This window comes from Clinocottus analis, unplaced genomic scaffold (assembly GCF_023055335.1).
Source record: "Clinocottus analis isolate CAN_PGR_092001 unplaced genomic scaffold, fCliAna1.0.p SCAF_20, whole genome shotgun sequence".
Classification (NCBI taxonomy): Eukaryota; Metazoa; Chordata; class Actinopteri; order Perciformes; family Cottidae; genus Clinocottus; species Clinocottus analis.
In genome coordinates this window covers 567355-585140 of record NW_027175932.1, presented here as the reverse complement: position 1 = coordinate 585140, position 17786 = coordinate 567355, and the positions used below count along the sequence as shown (strand labels likewise).

General features: G+C 46.5%; 1 protein-coding gene across 1 annotated transcript in view; it reads left to right on the top strand.

Moving 5' to 3' along the window:
• The first annotated feature begins 2438 nt into the window (after positions 1–2438).
• The window catches only part of LOC137791321 (receptor-type tyrosine-protein phosphatase beta-like), a 19943-nt gene continuing 4595 nt past the window's right edge, over positions 2439–17786 (top strand). The window contains exons 1-27 of the mRNA XM_068586147.1: positions 2439–2672; positions 3577–4081; positions 5673–5792; positions 5949–6089; positions 6181–6441; positions 6515–6787; positions 6988–7104; positions 7636–7782; positions 7919–8036; positions 8178–8323; positions 9308–9574; positions 9695–9753; positions 10367–10571; positions 10671–10768; positions 10875–11040; positions 11124–11254; positions 11710–11857; positions 11966–12235; positions 12307–12482; positions 12622–12772; positions 13205–13305; positions 13612–13777; positions 13861–14142; positions 14600–14878; positions 16252–16401; positions 16993–17129; positions 17512–17654. Coding sequence (XP_068442248.1) covers positions 2631–2672; positions 3577–4081; positions 5673–5792; positions 5949–6089; positions 6181–6441; positions 6515–6787; positions 6988–7104; positions 7636–7782; positions 7919–8036; positions 8178–8323; positions 9308–9574; positions 9695–9753; positions 10367–10571; positions 10671–10768; positions 10875–11040; positions 11124–11254; positions 11710–11857; positions 11966–12235; positions 12307–12482; positions 12622–12772; positions 13205–13305; positions 13612–13777; positions 13861–14142; positions 14600–14878; positions 16252–16401; positions 16993–17129; positions 17512–17654 — 4799 coding nt within the window. The 5' untranslated portion in view covers positions 2439–2630. The remainder of the gene's footprint in view (positions 2673–3576; positions 4082–5672; positions 5793–5948; positions 6090–6180; positions 6442–6514; positions 6788–6987; positions 7105–7635; positions 7783–7918; positions 8037–8177; positions 8324–9307; positions 9575–9694; positions 9754–10366; positions 10572–10670; positions 10769–10874; positions 11041–11123; positions 11255–11709; positions 11858–11965; positions 12236–12306; positions 12483–12621; positions 12773–13204; positions 13306–13611; positions 13778–13860; positions 14143–14599; positions 14879–16251; positions 16402–16992; positions 17130–17511; positions 17655–17786) is intronic.

Sequence of the window (17786 nt, the reverse complement as noted above, 5' to 3'; positions counted from 1 at the left end):
GCTAACAAACCAATGTGACGACAAACAAGCTAATGCTAAGCTAGTTCTCGTAGTATACAGTAATCTCCATAGAGGCTAATTGTAGCGTCAGTAGTAAATGCTAATAAATGGATGCTAACATATAAACTCATGTTATTTTTAGCTCGCTATGCTAATGAAATATTTTGTTTGAACCAAGTGTTCATCTGCTAATCCTGCTGCTGGACTGTGTTTTACAATAAGTCTCATGAAGCTTCGACGCGACAAAGCAAGAATTACAGGAAATTATTTGTTTCAATGCTATATTGCGCTAATGCCCCAAATGTCATATAACAAGTCTAAAAAGATCAATAAAATGTATAAAAGTCATAAAGCGTTGAGGCTGTTGGAACACGATCAACCTCAGACGCAGCCGGTCGCCGAGTCACAATTTATAGATTTAATTAACTAATTAAGACGAATCCTGATTGGCCAAAATGTAAAAATCTAATCTGCTGTCTCAGAGTTTTAACTCCGTCGTGGTTAAACTTTCTCAGTTGTGTATTAATATCAATATTTTGCTTTATACCAAAAAAAGTTGAATAATTTCATTTAAAATGATAGAGCGTCTCATTGACGAGCTGCGAACTGTTTTAGTGAGTACGTTACGTTCTGGTGCATCAAAGTAATAATAACTTTATTTTTATACAGTTTTTACATGTTTTTCATGTGTCAGCAGCGATCAGACGTCTTTTACAAAACTAACGTGAACTAAGATGAAAATACTTAGCGAGACTTGTCTTTAGTTTGCAGTGAAGCCAGAGACGAAGAACATGGACCTGCTCTCTGGTTTCTGCTCTCTGGTTTCTGCTCTCTGGTTTCTGCTCTCTGGTTTCTGCTCTCTGGTTTCTGCTCTCCGGTTTCTGCTCTCTGGTTTCTGCTCTCCGGTTTCTGCTCTACGGTTTCTGCTCTCTGGTTTCTGCTCTCCGGTTTTTGCTCGACCAAATCAACCAAACCGTTTTATTTCTTCCTCTTGTTGTGGAACATGGAGAGGTTTTCAGCTCGAGTCTCTTTGTCTTCAGGCTCCACATGAACATCTCCATGGAGACAGTGATGCGTTCCCAGTGAGCTGATTGGCTGTGATGTCGTACCGTGTGCGTCCTCTAGGCGGCGCCTCGCGTCCTGGTTGTTGTTGTTGTTGTTGATGCTCTCAAAGGGACGTGAGCCACAACACTTCACAATAAGTCATACAGCTGTGTCATTGTGTTGCTAATGGTTACCATCCACACACATGGTCCTCAAGAAGGCGTGGCCCGCCCTCTGATTGGTTCAGACCGATATTCTGACCCCACGACCTCCTGCATGAACCCTACAGCAGCAGAAGAAGAAGAAGAAGAAGAAGAAGAAGAAGAAGAAGAAGAAGAAGAAGAAGAAGAAGAAGAAGAAGAAGAAGAAGAAGAAGAAGAAGAAGAAGAGCCAATGGGAGGCCTGAGGAGGAACGGCTCATGTTGTAGGTTTTTAATACATATAAATGTTCCCATTTAACAAGAAAACATGAACAAACCTCCGTGTTGCTCGTCTCCGTGACGACGCTCAGCAGGTTTAATAAAAGCATCTGAGTTTCATCCTGATGAGATTCAAACTGTTTTACTGTCGACTTGAATGTCGTGACAGTTTAGACACTGAAAGTAGAACTGTAACCTCTTTTCATACTTCTAAATATATATATATATATCTATATATATATATATATGTATATGTGTGTGTGTGTGTGTGTGTGTGTGTGTGTTCTAGCTGTGATCTGTACATAAACATAAACACTGGTCATAAAGTCTTTTGACTCAACTCGTCTTGATTTGTCTCCTGTTGAGAAAATAAACTGTAAATTATTCAGAGAGAGAGAGAGAGAGAGAGAGAGAGAGAGAGAGAGAGAGAGAGAGAGAGAGAGAGAGAGAGAGAGAGAGACAGAGAGAGTAAACTAAAGGCTTCAAAACAAATCCTGTTTGGTTCTAATGGAACGTTCTAGTTTACTAATAAAATAGTTTGAGATGTTGAGACGACATTAATATGACAATACAACATTGTAACATAATAACATTATTATAACACGCACATACACATGTACACCTACATGTGTATGTGTACATGTACATGAATGTGTACATGTACATGAATGTGTACATGTACATGAATGTGTACATGTACATGAATGTGTACTTGTACACATTCATGTGAGACGTGGAGAAGAACATCAGACGTTTAATTTTTCCTCTCAGAGAGAATCCTTCAAAGCTTCTCTTACGTCTCCTCATGGAGAGTATTTATAGTCCAAGAGGAAGTCTGTTACTTCTTATGGAGAGGAGAGAGGAGAGAGGAGAGAGGAGAGAGGAAGGAGGACAGAGGAGAGAGGAAGGAGGAAAGAGGAAAGAGGACAGAGGAGAGAGGAAGGAGGGAAGAGGGCCGGTCTGAGTGGAGGTCTGAGAGCAGAGAGGACGCTGCTGCCGGAGAAGTGAAACGCTCACACGGGGATTTATTGTTCTTTTCCTTATTTGTTTGTTTGTTTGTTTGTTTGTTTGTTCCGTGGACTCTGAACACAAACAGAGCTCCTCTCAGCCTCACGGCCATGTTCCCTCTGAGCGGCTGAAGATCTCAAGAAGGAACATCGAGTCACCATGAAGCCCCGAGTCAGCTGCTGGGTCAGCGCGCTGCTGCTGGTGAGTCCACTGGTACTTCTACATGTACATGTACATACATCTATGTATATATGCATACATCTATATATACGTACATGTAGATGTACATGTACATGTATCTATGTATATATACATGATGTATGTAGTATTCATTCATAATCCGAGTCCTGAATGTGTTTCTGTGTCAGACGGTAAAAACATTTATTAATTTGTTTTTCTCAACGGACTTTTATCTTTAATTTATTTTAAAATAACAATAATTAAACTTTTTGGTTTCCGATTTGTGACTATGACAAACCTTTTTGAAAATATGTAAGTTAGTATTTAAAAATATTTTCTGGATATTTCAAAATTAAAACCACAATTATTAAATTCATATTTAATAATTATATATATATATATATATATATATATATATATATATATATATATATATATATATATATATACTTATTTTAATTTAATATTGTGGTAAAACAGGTTATTTTAAACTTGTGGTATTTTTTTTCTTCTCGATAAAGAGTCACAATAAGTTCATCTTTTCACTTTCTCCTGGAGCGAGCAGCATGCTAGCAGTTCCCCTTCGCTTCCAGTGTTTGTGCTAAGCTAAGCTAACTGTTGCCTGAACCCATCAGGACCAACAGGGTTTATTTCTCCTCCGTCTGCCTGAACTCTCTGAACCTCATGATCAGTGACATGATTAGCTTAGCTTAGCATAAAGTCTGGATTATCATCCCCTCTCTCCTCCTCTCCTCTCTTCCTCTCCTTCCTCCTCTCTCCTCATCATAGTCGTTTCATCGTTTCAGACTTTAATGTTTTCATCAGGTGAAAGTAAACATTTTCTTTGAGACACGTAGAATAAACTGTGATGTGTTCGAGGACCGTTGTAAAGATAAAACTCTGATGGTGATGCCGGTGTTCACAGCCTCTGACTGTGGCCTCCTCGTTCGTGTCCTCGTCTCCTGGTCAGGAGGCGAGCGCGGCTCCTCCTCCCTCGCGCTGCGGCGTCTTCGTCTCCGGCTCTGAAGCCGGCATGGACTCGCTCTCCTTGACCTTCAGCACCGCCGGGCCCCGGTGCTCCTTCAACGTCTCGGCTCAGGACGCCGACGCCGTCGAGTGTAGAAGGAGACGAGGAGACGAGGAGGAGGCAACGACGAGGAGACGAGGAGAAGAGGAAGCGACCACGAGGAGACCACGAGAAGATGAAGAGACTAGCGACATCGGGGGAAGGGAGCAAGGAGACGAGGAGACTGACTCTCTGGGGACAAACCAGCTAGGAGACGAGGAGGGAGGGAGCAAGGAGGGAGGGAGCAAGGAGGGAGGAGGGGTGTTCACCTGCGTGTTGGATCGACTGGAGCCTGGAACCGCCTACCAGCTGGAGATCAGGTCACTGACAGACGGAGAGACGACCAACGTCACACTGCACACGAGTGAGTCCTCTCACACACACACACACACACACACACACACACACACACACACACACACACACACAAACACACACACACCAGTAGTGTTAGAGCTCTACTGCAGTAGAGTGTCTGCTAAGCGCTCTGTTGGTCTCTATTGTGTCTCTGACCTTTGACCTTTGGTCTTCAGAAGTGAAGTCTTTGTGTGTTTGTCTCAGAGTCAAAGTCGTGCAGCTTCCTCTGTGTGTGTGTGTGTGTGTGTTGTGTGTCCGTGCTGGCGTGCGTCCAGAACAGGAGTTGCAGCCTCAGTGTGTGTATTTCCATCGTGGGCGGAGCTCGGGGTTCAGCTATTTCCTGCTTCCATTGTTTCTTTGTTCTGTTGGAAGCTCTGGGAAAGGGTGTGTGTGTGTGTGTGTGTGTGTGTGTGTGTGTGTGTGTGTGTGTGTAGGAAACAGGGTGTTGCTGCACCAGGCGAGTCCCGACACTAACCTTCTCAGAAAATGCCAAACACTTGTTCTGTGCTGTTTGTTTCTTATCTTCTGATCCTGGATGACCTTCAGGGGTCATGTGACCTCTGTAGGTTCGGTTCATCCTCTCAGAGGTCACCGACAGCTAAATGAAAGACGCTGAAATAACTCCACAGTGATGCAGATTAGTAAAACTGATTTCATGTTCTGTTATTTCTGATCTGAAGACGACAAGTCAACGACTTTAAAATGTTTGTTTTCTGAATGGAGTCTGGATCTACGCTAACGATGCTAACGATGCTAACGATGCTAACGATGCTATGTAGTTGTGAGCAGACATTATTAGTCCAGTGTTTATTACCCTCATGACTCTATGATTGTTGGTTTCATATGAGTTAAAGTCTTGGACAAATGTATTATTTATAGTCACTTAAAGAATCCCTTAAACTGTTTAATCTGTACTTAGAATAGAAAAGAGACCTAATGGATCAAAACCAGCTGTGATCCATTTGACTATTTCTAGACTAAAAGAATCAATATTCCTGTCAGTGGATGCTACATTTAGATTATTCACACCTTTTGAAGCCGTTTCTCAGATCTCTTCAAAGACACCAGACTCCATTCACAAAAGCAGTGATTTTAGCTCTCAGGACACAGGAGCTGCCGGTGCAGCGGTTCCTCCGTTGGCCAGTGTGTCGGTGTTATTCAGAGACTTTGGTGATTTATAACCGTCCCTTTAAAACACCAAAGTCCCTCAATAACATGAGCGCAGTGATGAACGGAGGCAGCAGTAGAGGAGCAGCGCCTGAGTCCTCAGAGCTAAAATCATTGCTTTTGTGAATGGAGTCTGGTGTGTGCCATCAAACTCATTTAGGGCAGACACTTGGCTGTTTATTTGTCTCAGTGGGGCAAAGATGGCGCCGGCTGATTATATTGTTAGGGCTCACCGCATAAACACACTCAGAGAGGCATTGTGGGAAAACACACACACACACACACCAGGAAGCTGAGGAGTGTGAAGAGATTGAGCCTCACAACCACTTCAAGAGGCCCAAACAGTCCTCAGTGTAGTACCGCCTGTTTTCTGACCGTGTGTGTGTGTGTGTGTGTGTGTGTGTGTGTGTGTGTGTGTGTGTGTCCATCAGAGCCGTCCCCAGTGAGCGGCCTGTCCGTGGCCTCCAGGTCCTCCAGCAGCCTGGCTGTTTCCTGGCAGGCCGGCCCGGGAAGAACGCAGCGCTTCAGGCTGCAGCTGAGGGATCACACTGGTAACTAATAACCTATAACCTGCTGGTTAACTAGTTTATGACCTGCTGGTTAACTGGTTTATGACCTGCTGGTTAACTGGTTTATAACCTAACTGTCTTCTTCTTCTTCTTCTTCTTCTTCTTCTTCTTCTTCTTCTTCTTCTTCTTCTTCTTCAGGTCTGCTCTCCAATGAGACGTTAGAGAGCACGGTGACTCAACACACACTCACACACCTGACGCCGGGGCGGCTGTACAACGTCACCATGGTGACGGAGGCCGGAGGACTGAAGAACAGCCAGACGACGAGCGGACAGACGGGTAAGAGAAGAAGAAGGAGGAGGAGGAGGAGAAGAACAAGAAGAAGAAGGAGAAGAAGGAATATATCTGATATGTAAATTTCCTCTCCTAGGCCCCGCCCCCGTCGTCAATCTCACGGCTGACCACGGCAACGGCACCAGCTTGACGTTGTCGTGGCAGCGGCCGGAGGGCGACCTGGACGGCCTGCTGGTCGTCCTCTGGACCAATGGGACGGCCTCCTGGGAGGCCGCGCTGCCGCCGGACCAGACGGAGCTCGCCGTCCATCAGCTGACTCCGGGCTCGGCCTATCGGGTCGAGGTGACGACGAGGAGCGGAGTGCTGACGAGCCAATCAGAAGCCACCGTCAGGACAGGTGAGCGGCTGTTTCCTCTTCCTCTTCTTTGTTTCTTCATCACCTCTTCATCTCCTCTTCATCTCGTCTCCAGCTCCGGCGGCGGCCTCCCTCCTCTCCCTCTCTCCCTCCTCCTCTTCCTCCGGCGGCCTCTTCCTCTCGTGGTCGCCCCCCGCTGGCCGGTGGGAGAGCTACAGGCTGCTCCTCTTCCTCGGCTCCCAGCAGTTAGTCAGCGCCGCTCTGGGCCGAGAGGCCGTCAACTTCAGCTTCCCCGGGACGGGACTAACGCCTGGAAGAAGCTACCGGGCCGTGCTGATGGTGGAGAGCGGCGGCCGGGCGACCGAGAGCAGCTGTGAGGGAGCGACAGGTGAGGAAATATTACATATTATATTTCTATGTATATTACTGTCCGAACATACAACAGAAATATGTGTATTACTGCAAATCATACACAAATAAAACACAAACTGTCGTTCACTGAAACTAAAACGTCCTCCAGACGTGAAGCGTCTTTGTCCAGAGATCTCCTGCAGAACGTCTCGTGTTCTCCTCGTTCTCTCTCTGCAGCTCCGGCCGCCGTGTCGGATCTCCACCTGCGCCACTCGGACGAGACCTCGCTGAGCGCCATGTGGAGCCACGCCCCCTCCGGGTCACGTGACGGCTACTTTCTGACCATTCGCCACGGTAACCAGAGGCCTTCAGGCGTCATCAGCCACATGAAGACGAGATATTTATCCTCACACAGAACACAGAACGTCAAGAAGAAGACAGAGATATTTAATACACAGTCTGGATCAAAAGTTTATAACTCACTTAAATGTTTAATATTTTGCACCAGATGAAAGTGATGACGGTGTTTGTGTTACTTGTTGTGCAGCCTGACAGCAGCAGGAAGGACTCACACGTCACATGAGGTGACGGCGTGTTTGGATCATTTTACCTTCAAAATATTTGAATGTACAGTAAAAAAAAAAAGTCACAAATTTGAAAAAAAAAAAAAAAAAAAATCATGGCATCAAACATTTTATTTTATTTTTTTAATTCTCGGAAACTTGAAACTTTAATGAATTCAGAAAAATAACTTTTTTATCGTCAATTTCCCTTTTTAATCTCAAAGATTATTCGATTCATTACAGTTGTAATAATTCTTTAGATAATATCTTCCTGTGTGTGTGTGTGTGTGTGTGTGTGTGTGTGTGTGTGTGTGTGTCACAGGTAACGTTACCGTGGATACCCGTGAGGTGGAGCCCAACATGAGGGAGTGCACGTTCAACGTGCTCACGCCCGGCAGGAAGTACACCATCACCGTGGCAACCAGGAGCGGGAAACTCAACACCTCCGTGTCGCTGGAGGGAAGGACAGGTGAGTGTGTACCTGTGAGTGTGTACCTGGAGAAGTACCTCCAGTAGAAATACACCCTGAAGGTACAAATACTTTATCAGTGCAGACAGTTTTAAAAACTTAAGTGTGTGTGTGTGTGTGTGTGTGTGTGTGTTAGTCCCCATGGCGCTGCGTGTCATCACTCTGAGGAGCTCGGGCGTCGGCTGCCTTCAGGCGTCGTGGGAGAAACCACCTGGAGACGTGGACTCGTTCTCCTTGATCCTGCTGCAGGACAGGTGTGTGATGAACACCACAAACACACAAACACACAAACACAACATGGAGCGCAGTGGTGTGCGTCTTCACATCAGAAAACCGACTGATGTAAAAACAGTAACACAACCAGCGTTCAGTACACTTTGGTGGGTTCTCCTCAGCGTGCCGGTGCAGAACCACAGCGTTCCGGTGGGTTCTTCTTCTCTGTTGCTCGGTGGTTTGATCCCCGGCGCCCTCTACAGGCTGCAGGCCGCCGCCGTCAGCGGAGACCTGCGGTCAAAGAGCATCGGCCTGGAGGCTCGGACCGGTGAGCTCAGCCTGTCAGCTGTCATCCATTTATTAAAGAAAATAATGAAAATAAATCTCCATTAAAAAATATTTAATATATGAACACATAATTATTAATATTGTTAATAGAAAAAAGTTTTATTTTTATGAGAGAAACACTTTGTGTGTGTGTGTGTGTGTGTGTGTGTGTGTGTGTGTGTGTGTGTGTGTGTGTCAGTAAAAGTGTTATGTGATAACATCAGAGAGTTTTTAGAACAATAGCTTAAATACCAAGAAGGAGAAATGTTTGAAATAAATGTTCCACACACACACACACACACACACACACACACACACACACACACACACACACACACACACACACACACACACACACACATACATTCCTTCTCAAAGCACCCATTGTGTTCCCACAAAATGTCCCAGTTATTTTCAGAACAGACTGTGTGTGTGTGTGTGTGTGTGTGTGTGTGTGTGTGTGTGTGTGTGTGTGTGTGTGTGTGTGTGTGTGTGTGTGTGTTCACCTGACGACCAATCAGCACTAAAAAAACAAACCCCGCCCTCGACTTCCTGTAAATAAACTTCAATAAAGTTTCTCAAATCCCTAAAAGTATGTTAAAACTTTTTAAATCTATAAATGTAAATATAGATTTAAACTTTATAAATGAGTATTACTAGAACTTTGAAAGTGTTATATTATTTAATGACGTTTATTGGATTTACAGAACTCGTCACTTTCATTTTACATTATATTGATAATGGTGATGATTTTATTTGAACTATTTTTTATTATGATTTACTATTTATGAGATGCACTTATTGAGTTTACAGAACTCTTTACTTATTATTATTATTTATTATTATTATTACTTATTTATTTTACATATGATTTATTATATTATGTATTATTATTTTTAAATTGTTATTATTGTTTATCATTGCATTTAAATGAATAAACTGAATGTTGGCTCTCTGGACTCACCGTTGACCTTTTGACCTCCAGCCCCGGCGTCGGTGACCGAGGTCGCGGCCTCTAACGGCGGCCGCGCGGACGCGCTGCGGGTGTCGTGGCGGCCGGCGGCCGGTGTGGTGGACGGCTACACGGTGCGCGTCCTGGACGGGACGCGCACCGTGCACGCGCTGGCCGTGTCGCGCGCCTCGCCGCCAGAGTGCTCCTTCAGCTCGCTGGTCGCCGGGCGGCTGTACTCCGTCGTCATCGCGACGCGCAGCGGCGGCCTGGAGAGCGTGACCGCGCTGCCGGCGCGCACACGTGAGGACGCTTTGGATTCATGTTGAACGTGTTGTTTTGCTGCGTAACTTCTTCATTTCACAGGTTGAAGGTTCAGGAAGTAAAGTAACGACGTATTTCACTCATTTATTCTTTTGGTAGAACCGGCCACCGTTCAAAACCCAACAGCTGTTCACTCTGCACGAGACGACTTCCTCAGGGTGAGCCGTCTGTTTACTAAACAACAATAACACAACAGCTACACTGGACGCAGACGTATTTACTCCCAGTGAAACTGGACTCAGAGCCGTGTTGCGTTCAGGTGCACTGGACTCAGAGCCGTGTTGCGTTCAGGTGCACTGGACTTAAACCCGTGTTGCGTTCAGGTGCACTGGACTCAGAGCCGTGTTGCGTTCAGGTGCACTGGACTTAAACCCGTGTTGCATTCAGGTGCACTGGACTCAGAGCTGTGTTGTGTTCAGGTGCACTGGACTCAGAGCTGTGTTGTGTTCAGGTGCACTGGACTCAGAGCCGTGTTGCGTTCAGGTGCACTGGACTCAGAGCCGTGTTGCGTTCAGGTGCACTGGACTCAGAGCCGTGTTGTGTTCAGGTGCACTGGACTCAGAGCCGTGTTGCGTTCAGGTGCACTGGACTTAAACCCGTGTTGCATTCAGGTGCACTGGACTCAGAGCTGTGTTGTGTTCAGGTGCACTGGACTCAGAGCCGTGTTGCGTTCAGGTGCACTGGACTTAAACCCGTGTTGCATTCAGGTGCACTGGACTTAAACCCGTGTTGCATTCAGGTGCACTGGACTCAGAGCCGTGTTGTGTTCAGGTGTACTGGCGCCACGCAGCGGGTGACCTGGACCACTACGTGGTTCTGATCCGGTACAACAACAGCGTCCTGCAGAACCAGAGCGTCTCCGCCGGACAGAACGAGTGCGTCTTCTCGTCGCTGTCGCCGGGCAGACTCTACACCGTCACTGTGGAGACCTGGAGCGGGGACTACGTCAGCAGCGTCTCCACTGACGGACGCACATGTGAGGATTGTTATCTTTATGAATATATATTTACTTTTATATTCATTCCTCTTCGTGTCTCCGTCGCTGATGACGTCAACGTTTCCCTTTTTCCTGAAGTTCCCGCGGCGGTCGGGAATCTGTCGCTCGGCAACGCGGGAACAGGGGAGCTGTCCGTCACCTGGAGCCCCGCCCCCGGAGACGTGGACCACTACGAGGTGTGTGAGAACTATCACTAATATTATTATAAACTGTAATCAGAGGTGTTTATGAACATATAAAGTGTGATGTACACATAAAGTATTCCTGGTTCCTGGTCTCCAGGTGACTCTGCTCTTCAACGACACTCGTGTCTTCCCTCCGGCGGCGTTGGGCAGCGCGGTGCGGCGCCACCGGCTGACCTCTCTGACCCCGGGGCGCCTCTACAAGATCGTGGTGTCGACGTTCAGCGGCCCGAACCAGAGAGCGCAGTTCATCGAGGGACGGACAGGTGAGGCGGCGAGGACTCGCCTGCGTTCAGGACACCTGGTGGTGCAGGTGCTTTGTTGCTGAACCCGGACTCTTCCCCTCCAGTTCCCAGTGCAGCCGGGAACCTCCACCTGGCTCCTCGGGCCGGACTCACGGACTCTGTGGGCGGGCTGCTGGTCTCCTGGACCCCTGGAGACGGAGACCTGGACATGTACATCGTGTCCTTGTCCACCGCGGTGAGTCCAGCCGCCACTGTGTATTATGTAGTTATTTTACATGTGTATTAGACTTAAGGTACAAATACTTCTCTGAGAAAAATGCTCCACGACAAGTAAAAGTCCTGATTCCAAATCACACTTCAAAGCGTGTTTTCATTCACATCTTTTAGCCTTTCGTTGGTTCAGTAACTGAAACTTAAGGAAACACAAGTTTTCTCAGTAAAACTGTGTCGTCTGCGAGTCTTTGAGAGGAATTGTTTAAAAAACTGAACAATATTGTGTAAAAAAATAAAAGAAGGGGCCCTAAAGTTGATCCCTGAGGAACTCCACGAGAGATAAATGAAGAGAAACAAGATGTGATTGATGAGTCTGTCTTCAAATGAAGGGACAGCAGCTGAACCGATTGATCGATCGATGGATAGGTGGTGAATTGATCGACTTGTAAATATTGTTTTGTCACTTCCTGTCTCCAGGACGGCGTCGTCATCGAGGCACGCCCCGTCCCGAAACACGTCTCCTCCCTGGACTTCCTGGATCTGACCCCAGGCCACGCCTACGCCATCACCGTCCAATCACTGAGCGGGAAGCTGACCAACAGCAACACAGCTGCCGGCAGAACCGGTGATGCGCCTCGATAGATCGATTTCAATTAGAGAGAAAAAATGTGTCCGATATTGATCATATTGATTATATTGATGATTGGTGTTTTTTGGTGTTTTTGCGGTCCAGCTCCGGCCCGAGTCACAGCGCTGCAGGCCGATAACGACCACACCACCCACAGCCTGACCGTGAGCTGGGAGAGGCCCGTGGGCGTGTACGACGGCTACCGCCTGCAGCTATTGGACGAGGCCGGCGCCCTCCTGGCCAATCGGTCGGTCTCTGAGGAGAGTCGTAGCGAGCGCCTGGAGGGTCTGACGTCGGGGCGGTGGTACGGCGTGAAGGTGACGACGCTCAGCGGCGGCGTCGCGTCGCAGAGCGTCTCCGCAGAGGGACAAACCCGTGAGTCACCACGTCACGATGCACGAGCGGCCGGTTTCTGATCGATTGATCACTAACATTTACCGCTTCAGGTCCAGCTGCTGTCAGCAATCTGACCGTCACCTCGTCCAACGCCTCCTCGCTCTCCTTCTCCTGGCGTCCCTCCCAAGGTCACGTCGACCTCTACGACCTGTCGCTCTACGCCGTCGCTGAGGCGACTGCCAATCACAGGCTGGAGGCCGCCACAAGCAGGAAGGAGCATCAACAGGTGGGCCGATTCAAGATAAAATAAAACTTATTATATACAAAATAAATGTGTACTTTTCTTCAGTGTCAGTGGAGAAAACAATGGTGATACTTTGATGTAATTGTATTTTATACATACTATAATATGGTCTGTGCTGCAGGCGCTGGGCGAGCCGGTGGACCTGCAGAAAGTGGGTCCAGCTGCAGACAGCTGTGTGTTCACCGGGCTGCGAGCAGGAAGTCTGTACCGACTGCAGGTGGTGAGCTGGAGCCGAGACATGAGCAGCGACTCCGCTGTGATGGTCAGAACGGGTCAGTAAGACACGTCGCTATCACTTTAAGAGCCTTCAACCACGTTGCTATCACTTTAAGAATCTTTAAACACGTTGCTATCACTTTAAGAGCCTTTACACACGTTGCTATCACTTTAAGAGTCTTTAAACACGTTGCTATCACTTTAAGAGCCTTCAACCACGTTGCTATCACTTTAAGAGTCTTTGAACACGTTGCTATCACTTTAAGAGCCTTTACACACGTTGCTATCACTTTAAGAGCCTTTACACACGTTGCTATCACTTTAAGAGTCTTTGAACACGTTGCTATCACTTTAAGAGCCTTTACACACGTTGCTATCACTTTAAGAGTCTTTACACACGTTGCTATCACTTTATGGTCTCTTTACTTTATGAGCTATCTTTTTTCTCTCTCTACATTTATCATCATCATCATCATCATCATCATCAGTCCCGTCTCCAGTGTCGTCTCTTGAGGTTGAGAGTTCTGGCCGGACGGACAGACTGTCGGTCAGCTGGCAGCACGGAGAGGGAAGCTTCAGCCGCTATCAGGTCCTTCATTCAGTCCTAATTATTATTATGATTATTATGAGTATTATTATTATTATTATTATTATTATTATTATTATTATTATTATTATTATTTATCTTGTTTGCTGGTAAAGAGATGCAACTTCACACAGTGTGATTAGTTTGTGTTAACATACATTTAAGTACACACTTGAGTATTTTCATGTTCTGCTACTTTCTACGATATCTAAGAAGTACATATAGTAAGTTTTACTCCACTACACCTCAGGTACATGTTGTACTTGTTGTGTGTACATTAGTGTGAGTCTTGTGTCTTTGTGTTTTCAGGTGGTCCTGTACGACGGCTCTGGAGCCTCCCTGGCAGCCCAGACGCTGGGGGCGGAGCATGAGAGTCACATGTTCTCAGGGCTCGTCCCTGGTAGGCTGTACCGCGCTGAGGTCATCACACACAGCGGGGAACTGACCAATAACGTCTCAGCATTTGGACGCACCTGTGAGTTTATACTGAAACACAGTTAGCGAGTAAACGTCAACAGTTCAACATCAATAGTTAACGTCGTTATTGTCCTCCTCCAGCTCCGGATCCGCCCACTCACCTGTCCGTCAAACAAGGCCCGACCAATGACACGGTGGAGCTGTCGTGGTCTGGTCCCGCCTCCGGAGACTACGACAGCTTCGGCCTGCAGTGGACGCCTCCGGACCGCCTGTCTGTCACGCAGACGCAGCTGAGCGGCCGCGTGCTAGGCGGCATGTTTCCCGGGCGGCGGTACAACTTCACCGTGGTGACCATCAGCGGGGGCGGAGCCGGGGGCGGGCCTAGCGTCAGGAGCCAGCCAATCCAGAGGAGCGTCAGCACAAGTGGGTGGAGAACAAATCCCTTTTCTGCTCTCTTCTGCCCTTGTTTCCTCTCCTTTCTCCCTATCTCCTCGTTTCTCCCCTCTCCTCTCTCAGGAAGTTCTCACTCTATGTTTCCTCCTCTTGTCTCCTCTCCCCTTGTTTCCTCTTCTTTTCTCGAGGAAGTCACACAAAACAAAAGCCAAACTGTTGACAAACACTTTTGAAGGATTTTCTTTTTCTTTAATGTGACGTGATGTAGTTTCACTTTTTAACCACCAGGTGGAAACAAAGAGTCTCTCTGTTGGTCACCTCCTCTCTCCTTATCTCATTGTCTCCTCTCTCCTTGACTCCTTGTCTCCTATGTCCTTGTTTCCTCATCCGTGTCTCCTCAGGTCTGTCTCCTCGTCCTCCCTCTCTTGCTACTTCCTCTCTCTTTGTCTCCTCATCTCCTTGACTCCTTGTCTCCTTGTCTCCTCAGGTCCGTCTCCTCTGAGGTCCCTCCACTGCTTCCCTGTCTCCTCGTCCTCTCTCTCTTGCTCTTGGTCGCCCCCCCTCTCCGACTTCGACTCCTATGAGGTCGAGTGCCGTCGCCACGACGACGGGGATCTGACCTCCGCGCTGCGATTGGCTGCCGGCGTCACCGCGGTAACGCTGGACCAGCTGGAGGCGTACAGGAAGTACTCGGTGACCGTGAGGCTGTCGTCACGGGGACAGACGAGTCCTCCAGAGACACACACCACGGTGACCATGATCGACCGTAAGCACACACACACACACACACACACACACACACACACACACACACACACACACACACACTCACAAACACACACACACTCACACACGCACACACACACACGCACACACGCACACACGCACACACGCACACACACACTCACACACTCACACACGCACACACACATACACACACTCACACATATCACACATACACACACACACTCTCACACACACACACTCACACACACACACTCACACACACACACACACACTCACACACACACACACACACTCACACACACACACACACACACACACTCACACACACACACACACACTCACACACGCACACGCACACACGCACACACGCACACACGCACACACGCACACACACACTCACACACTCACACACGCACACACACATACACACATACACACACTCACACATATCACACATACACACACACACTCTCACACACACACACACACACTCACACACACACACACACACTCACACACACACACACACACTCACACACACACACTCACACACACACACACACACTCACACACTCACACACACACACACACACACACTCACACACACACACACACACTCCCTCAGGTGATGTCGAGTGTTTAAATAAACTTTGTGTCTCTGGCGACTCGTTCTATTTAAACAGAGAGCAGAAGATATTAATTTAATATCACTGTACTATGAAGTACTTTCACTGTACTATGAAGTACTTTCACTGTACTATGAAGTACTTTCACTGTACTATGAAGTACTTTCACTGTACTATGATGTACTTTCACTGTACTATGAAGTACTTTCACTGTACTATGATGTACTTTCACTGTACTATGAAGTACTTTCACTGTACTATGATGTACTTTCATTGTACTATGATGTACTTTCACTGTACTATGAAGTACTTTCACTGTACTATGATGTACTTTCATTGTACTATGATGTACTTTCACTGTACTATGAAGTACTTTTATTGCAGTATAAGTACTAATATTGCTCTGTAGAATGTATAAGTCGAAATATTTAGTAAAGATTCTAAAATATTATTCATGACACATTATTATAAGTTAAGAAAATAAATATAATTTCAAAAAGATCATTACGTCTAAATTTGAGTCTTATAATCTATAATATAAGATATGTTATAATTATAAAATAATAAAACAACATTATTTTTGCTGTTATTGGCTTCTCTAATTAAAAAAAAACTTTATTGACAAAATATCTTAAAGTTTGACATCAAACAATCGAGAAGTTACAACGAATGAATACAGATTAAATAAATGTTTTAAATACAGTTGAAAAGGGAAAAACAATAATAATGCTTCTACGATCTGCTGAACCAATCGGTGTCCCCGCAGGTCCTCCGGTCCCGCCCACGAGCGTCCGCGTCGGCGAGAGGTCGGCGAAGGTCACGTCGTCCTCCATCTTGTTTCGCTTCAACTGCTCGTGGTTCAGCGACGCCAACGGAGCCGTGCGGCACTTCGCTATCATCGTGGCCGAGTCTGAGGGTACAAATACACACCGACATACTTTGTGTACAAGTACACTGGAAACTAACAGCTGCCAGACGTCATAGATGAAGTTTAAACGTTTGTATTAAAAATATGTTTGACAAAAAGTGAAATAAATGTGAAGAAAACCAAAATCAAGTTGACAATAATAAATATAAATATTGCCAAAAATAATCACAAAACTGATTTTACTGATCTAATATAATAAAAAAATAACACATTATACTTTTAAGGTTTTTTTAGAAAAAGTATCGGTAAAATTCTTTTAAAGAAGAAAAAAATGTATATGTATGTTTTCCTTTGTTTATTTTTATTTATCTTATTGCTCTTGTTTTTCACTATAGTGTCAATATTTTATTTATTTGAATTATTATATTAAATCATTTATTTTATACATAATAAATGTTCTTCCATTGTTCATATACGTATTTATTTTTGTTCTATTGTTTTTTTTCTTTTCTTCTGTTTAAATAATTTACTCATAACACTTCGTCATATTTCCGTGCATGAGCTTCCGTACCTGCAGCGTGTTTGGGGTGAAAGCGGCGTGCAGCTTCTTCCGTACCTGACGGAGGTTTCTCTCCTCAGCCATCGAGCTGCTGCAGCCGGAGCAGCGCCACCCGCTGCCCTCGTACCGCGACTACACCGCCAACGCCTCCGTCAGAGCCTACCAGACCAACTACTTCTCCAGCCGCTGCCCGCAGGACGCCACGAGCACCGCACAGGTACACACACACACACACATACACACACACACACACGCACACACACACGCACACGCACACACGCACACACACACACACACACATACACACACACACACACACACACACACACACACACACACACACACACGCACGCACGCACACACACACACACACACGCACACACACACACACACACACGCACGCACGCACACACACACACACACACACACACACACACACACACACACACACACACACACACACACACAGACTGTAAATGTACGGAAACTCGTGTTCGTCGATGTGACGAAGAATATTTTTTCAGTATTCGCTGGTTATTTTTCTGATTTCGTTGTGTTCACTCGAACTCTACATGAACGGATCAATAACGATCGATCAGGTGGTGGAGGTGAACCTGGGGGCGGGGGGGGACCGACTGGGCGGGGCCTGCGACCGTTTCCACGACGACGACGGCGACCTCTACCTGAGTGACAGCTACGGAGGCTTCTGTGACGGACCGCTGAAACCCAAGACCTCCTACAGGTACACACACACACACACACACACACACACACACACACACACACACACACACACACACACACACACACACACACACACAGATTCATGTGCAGTTACCAGAGTGTGTATTTATTGTGTGTGTGTGTGTGTGTT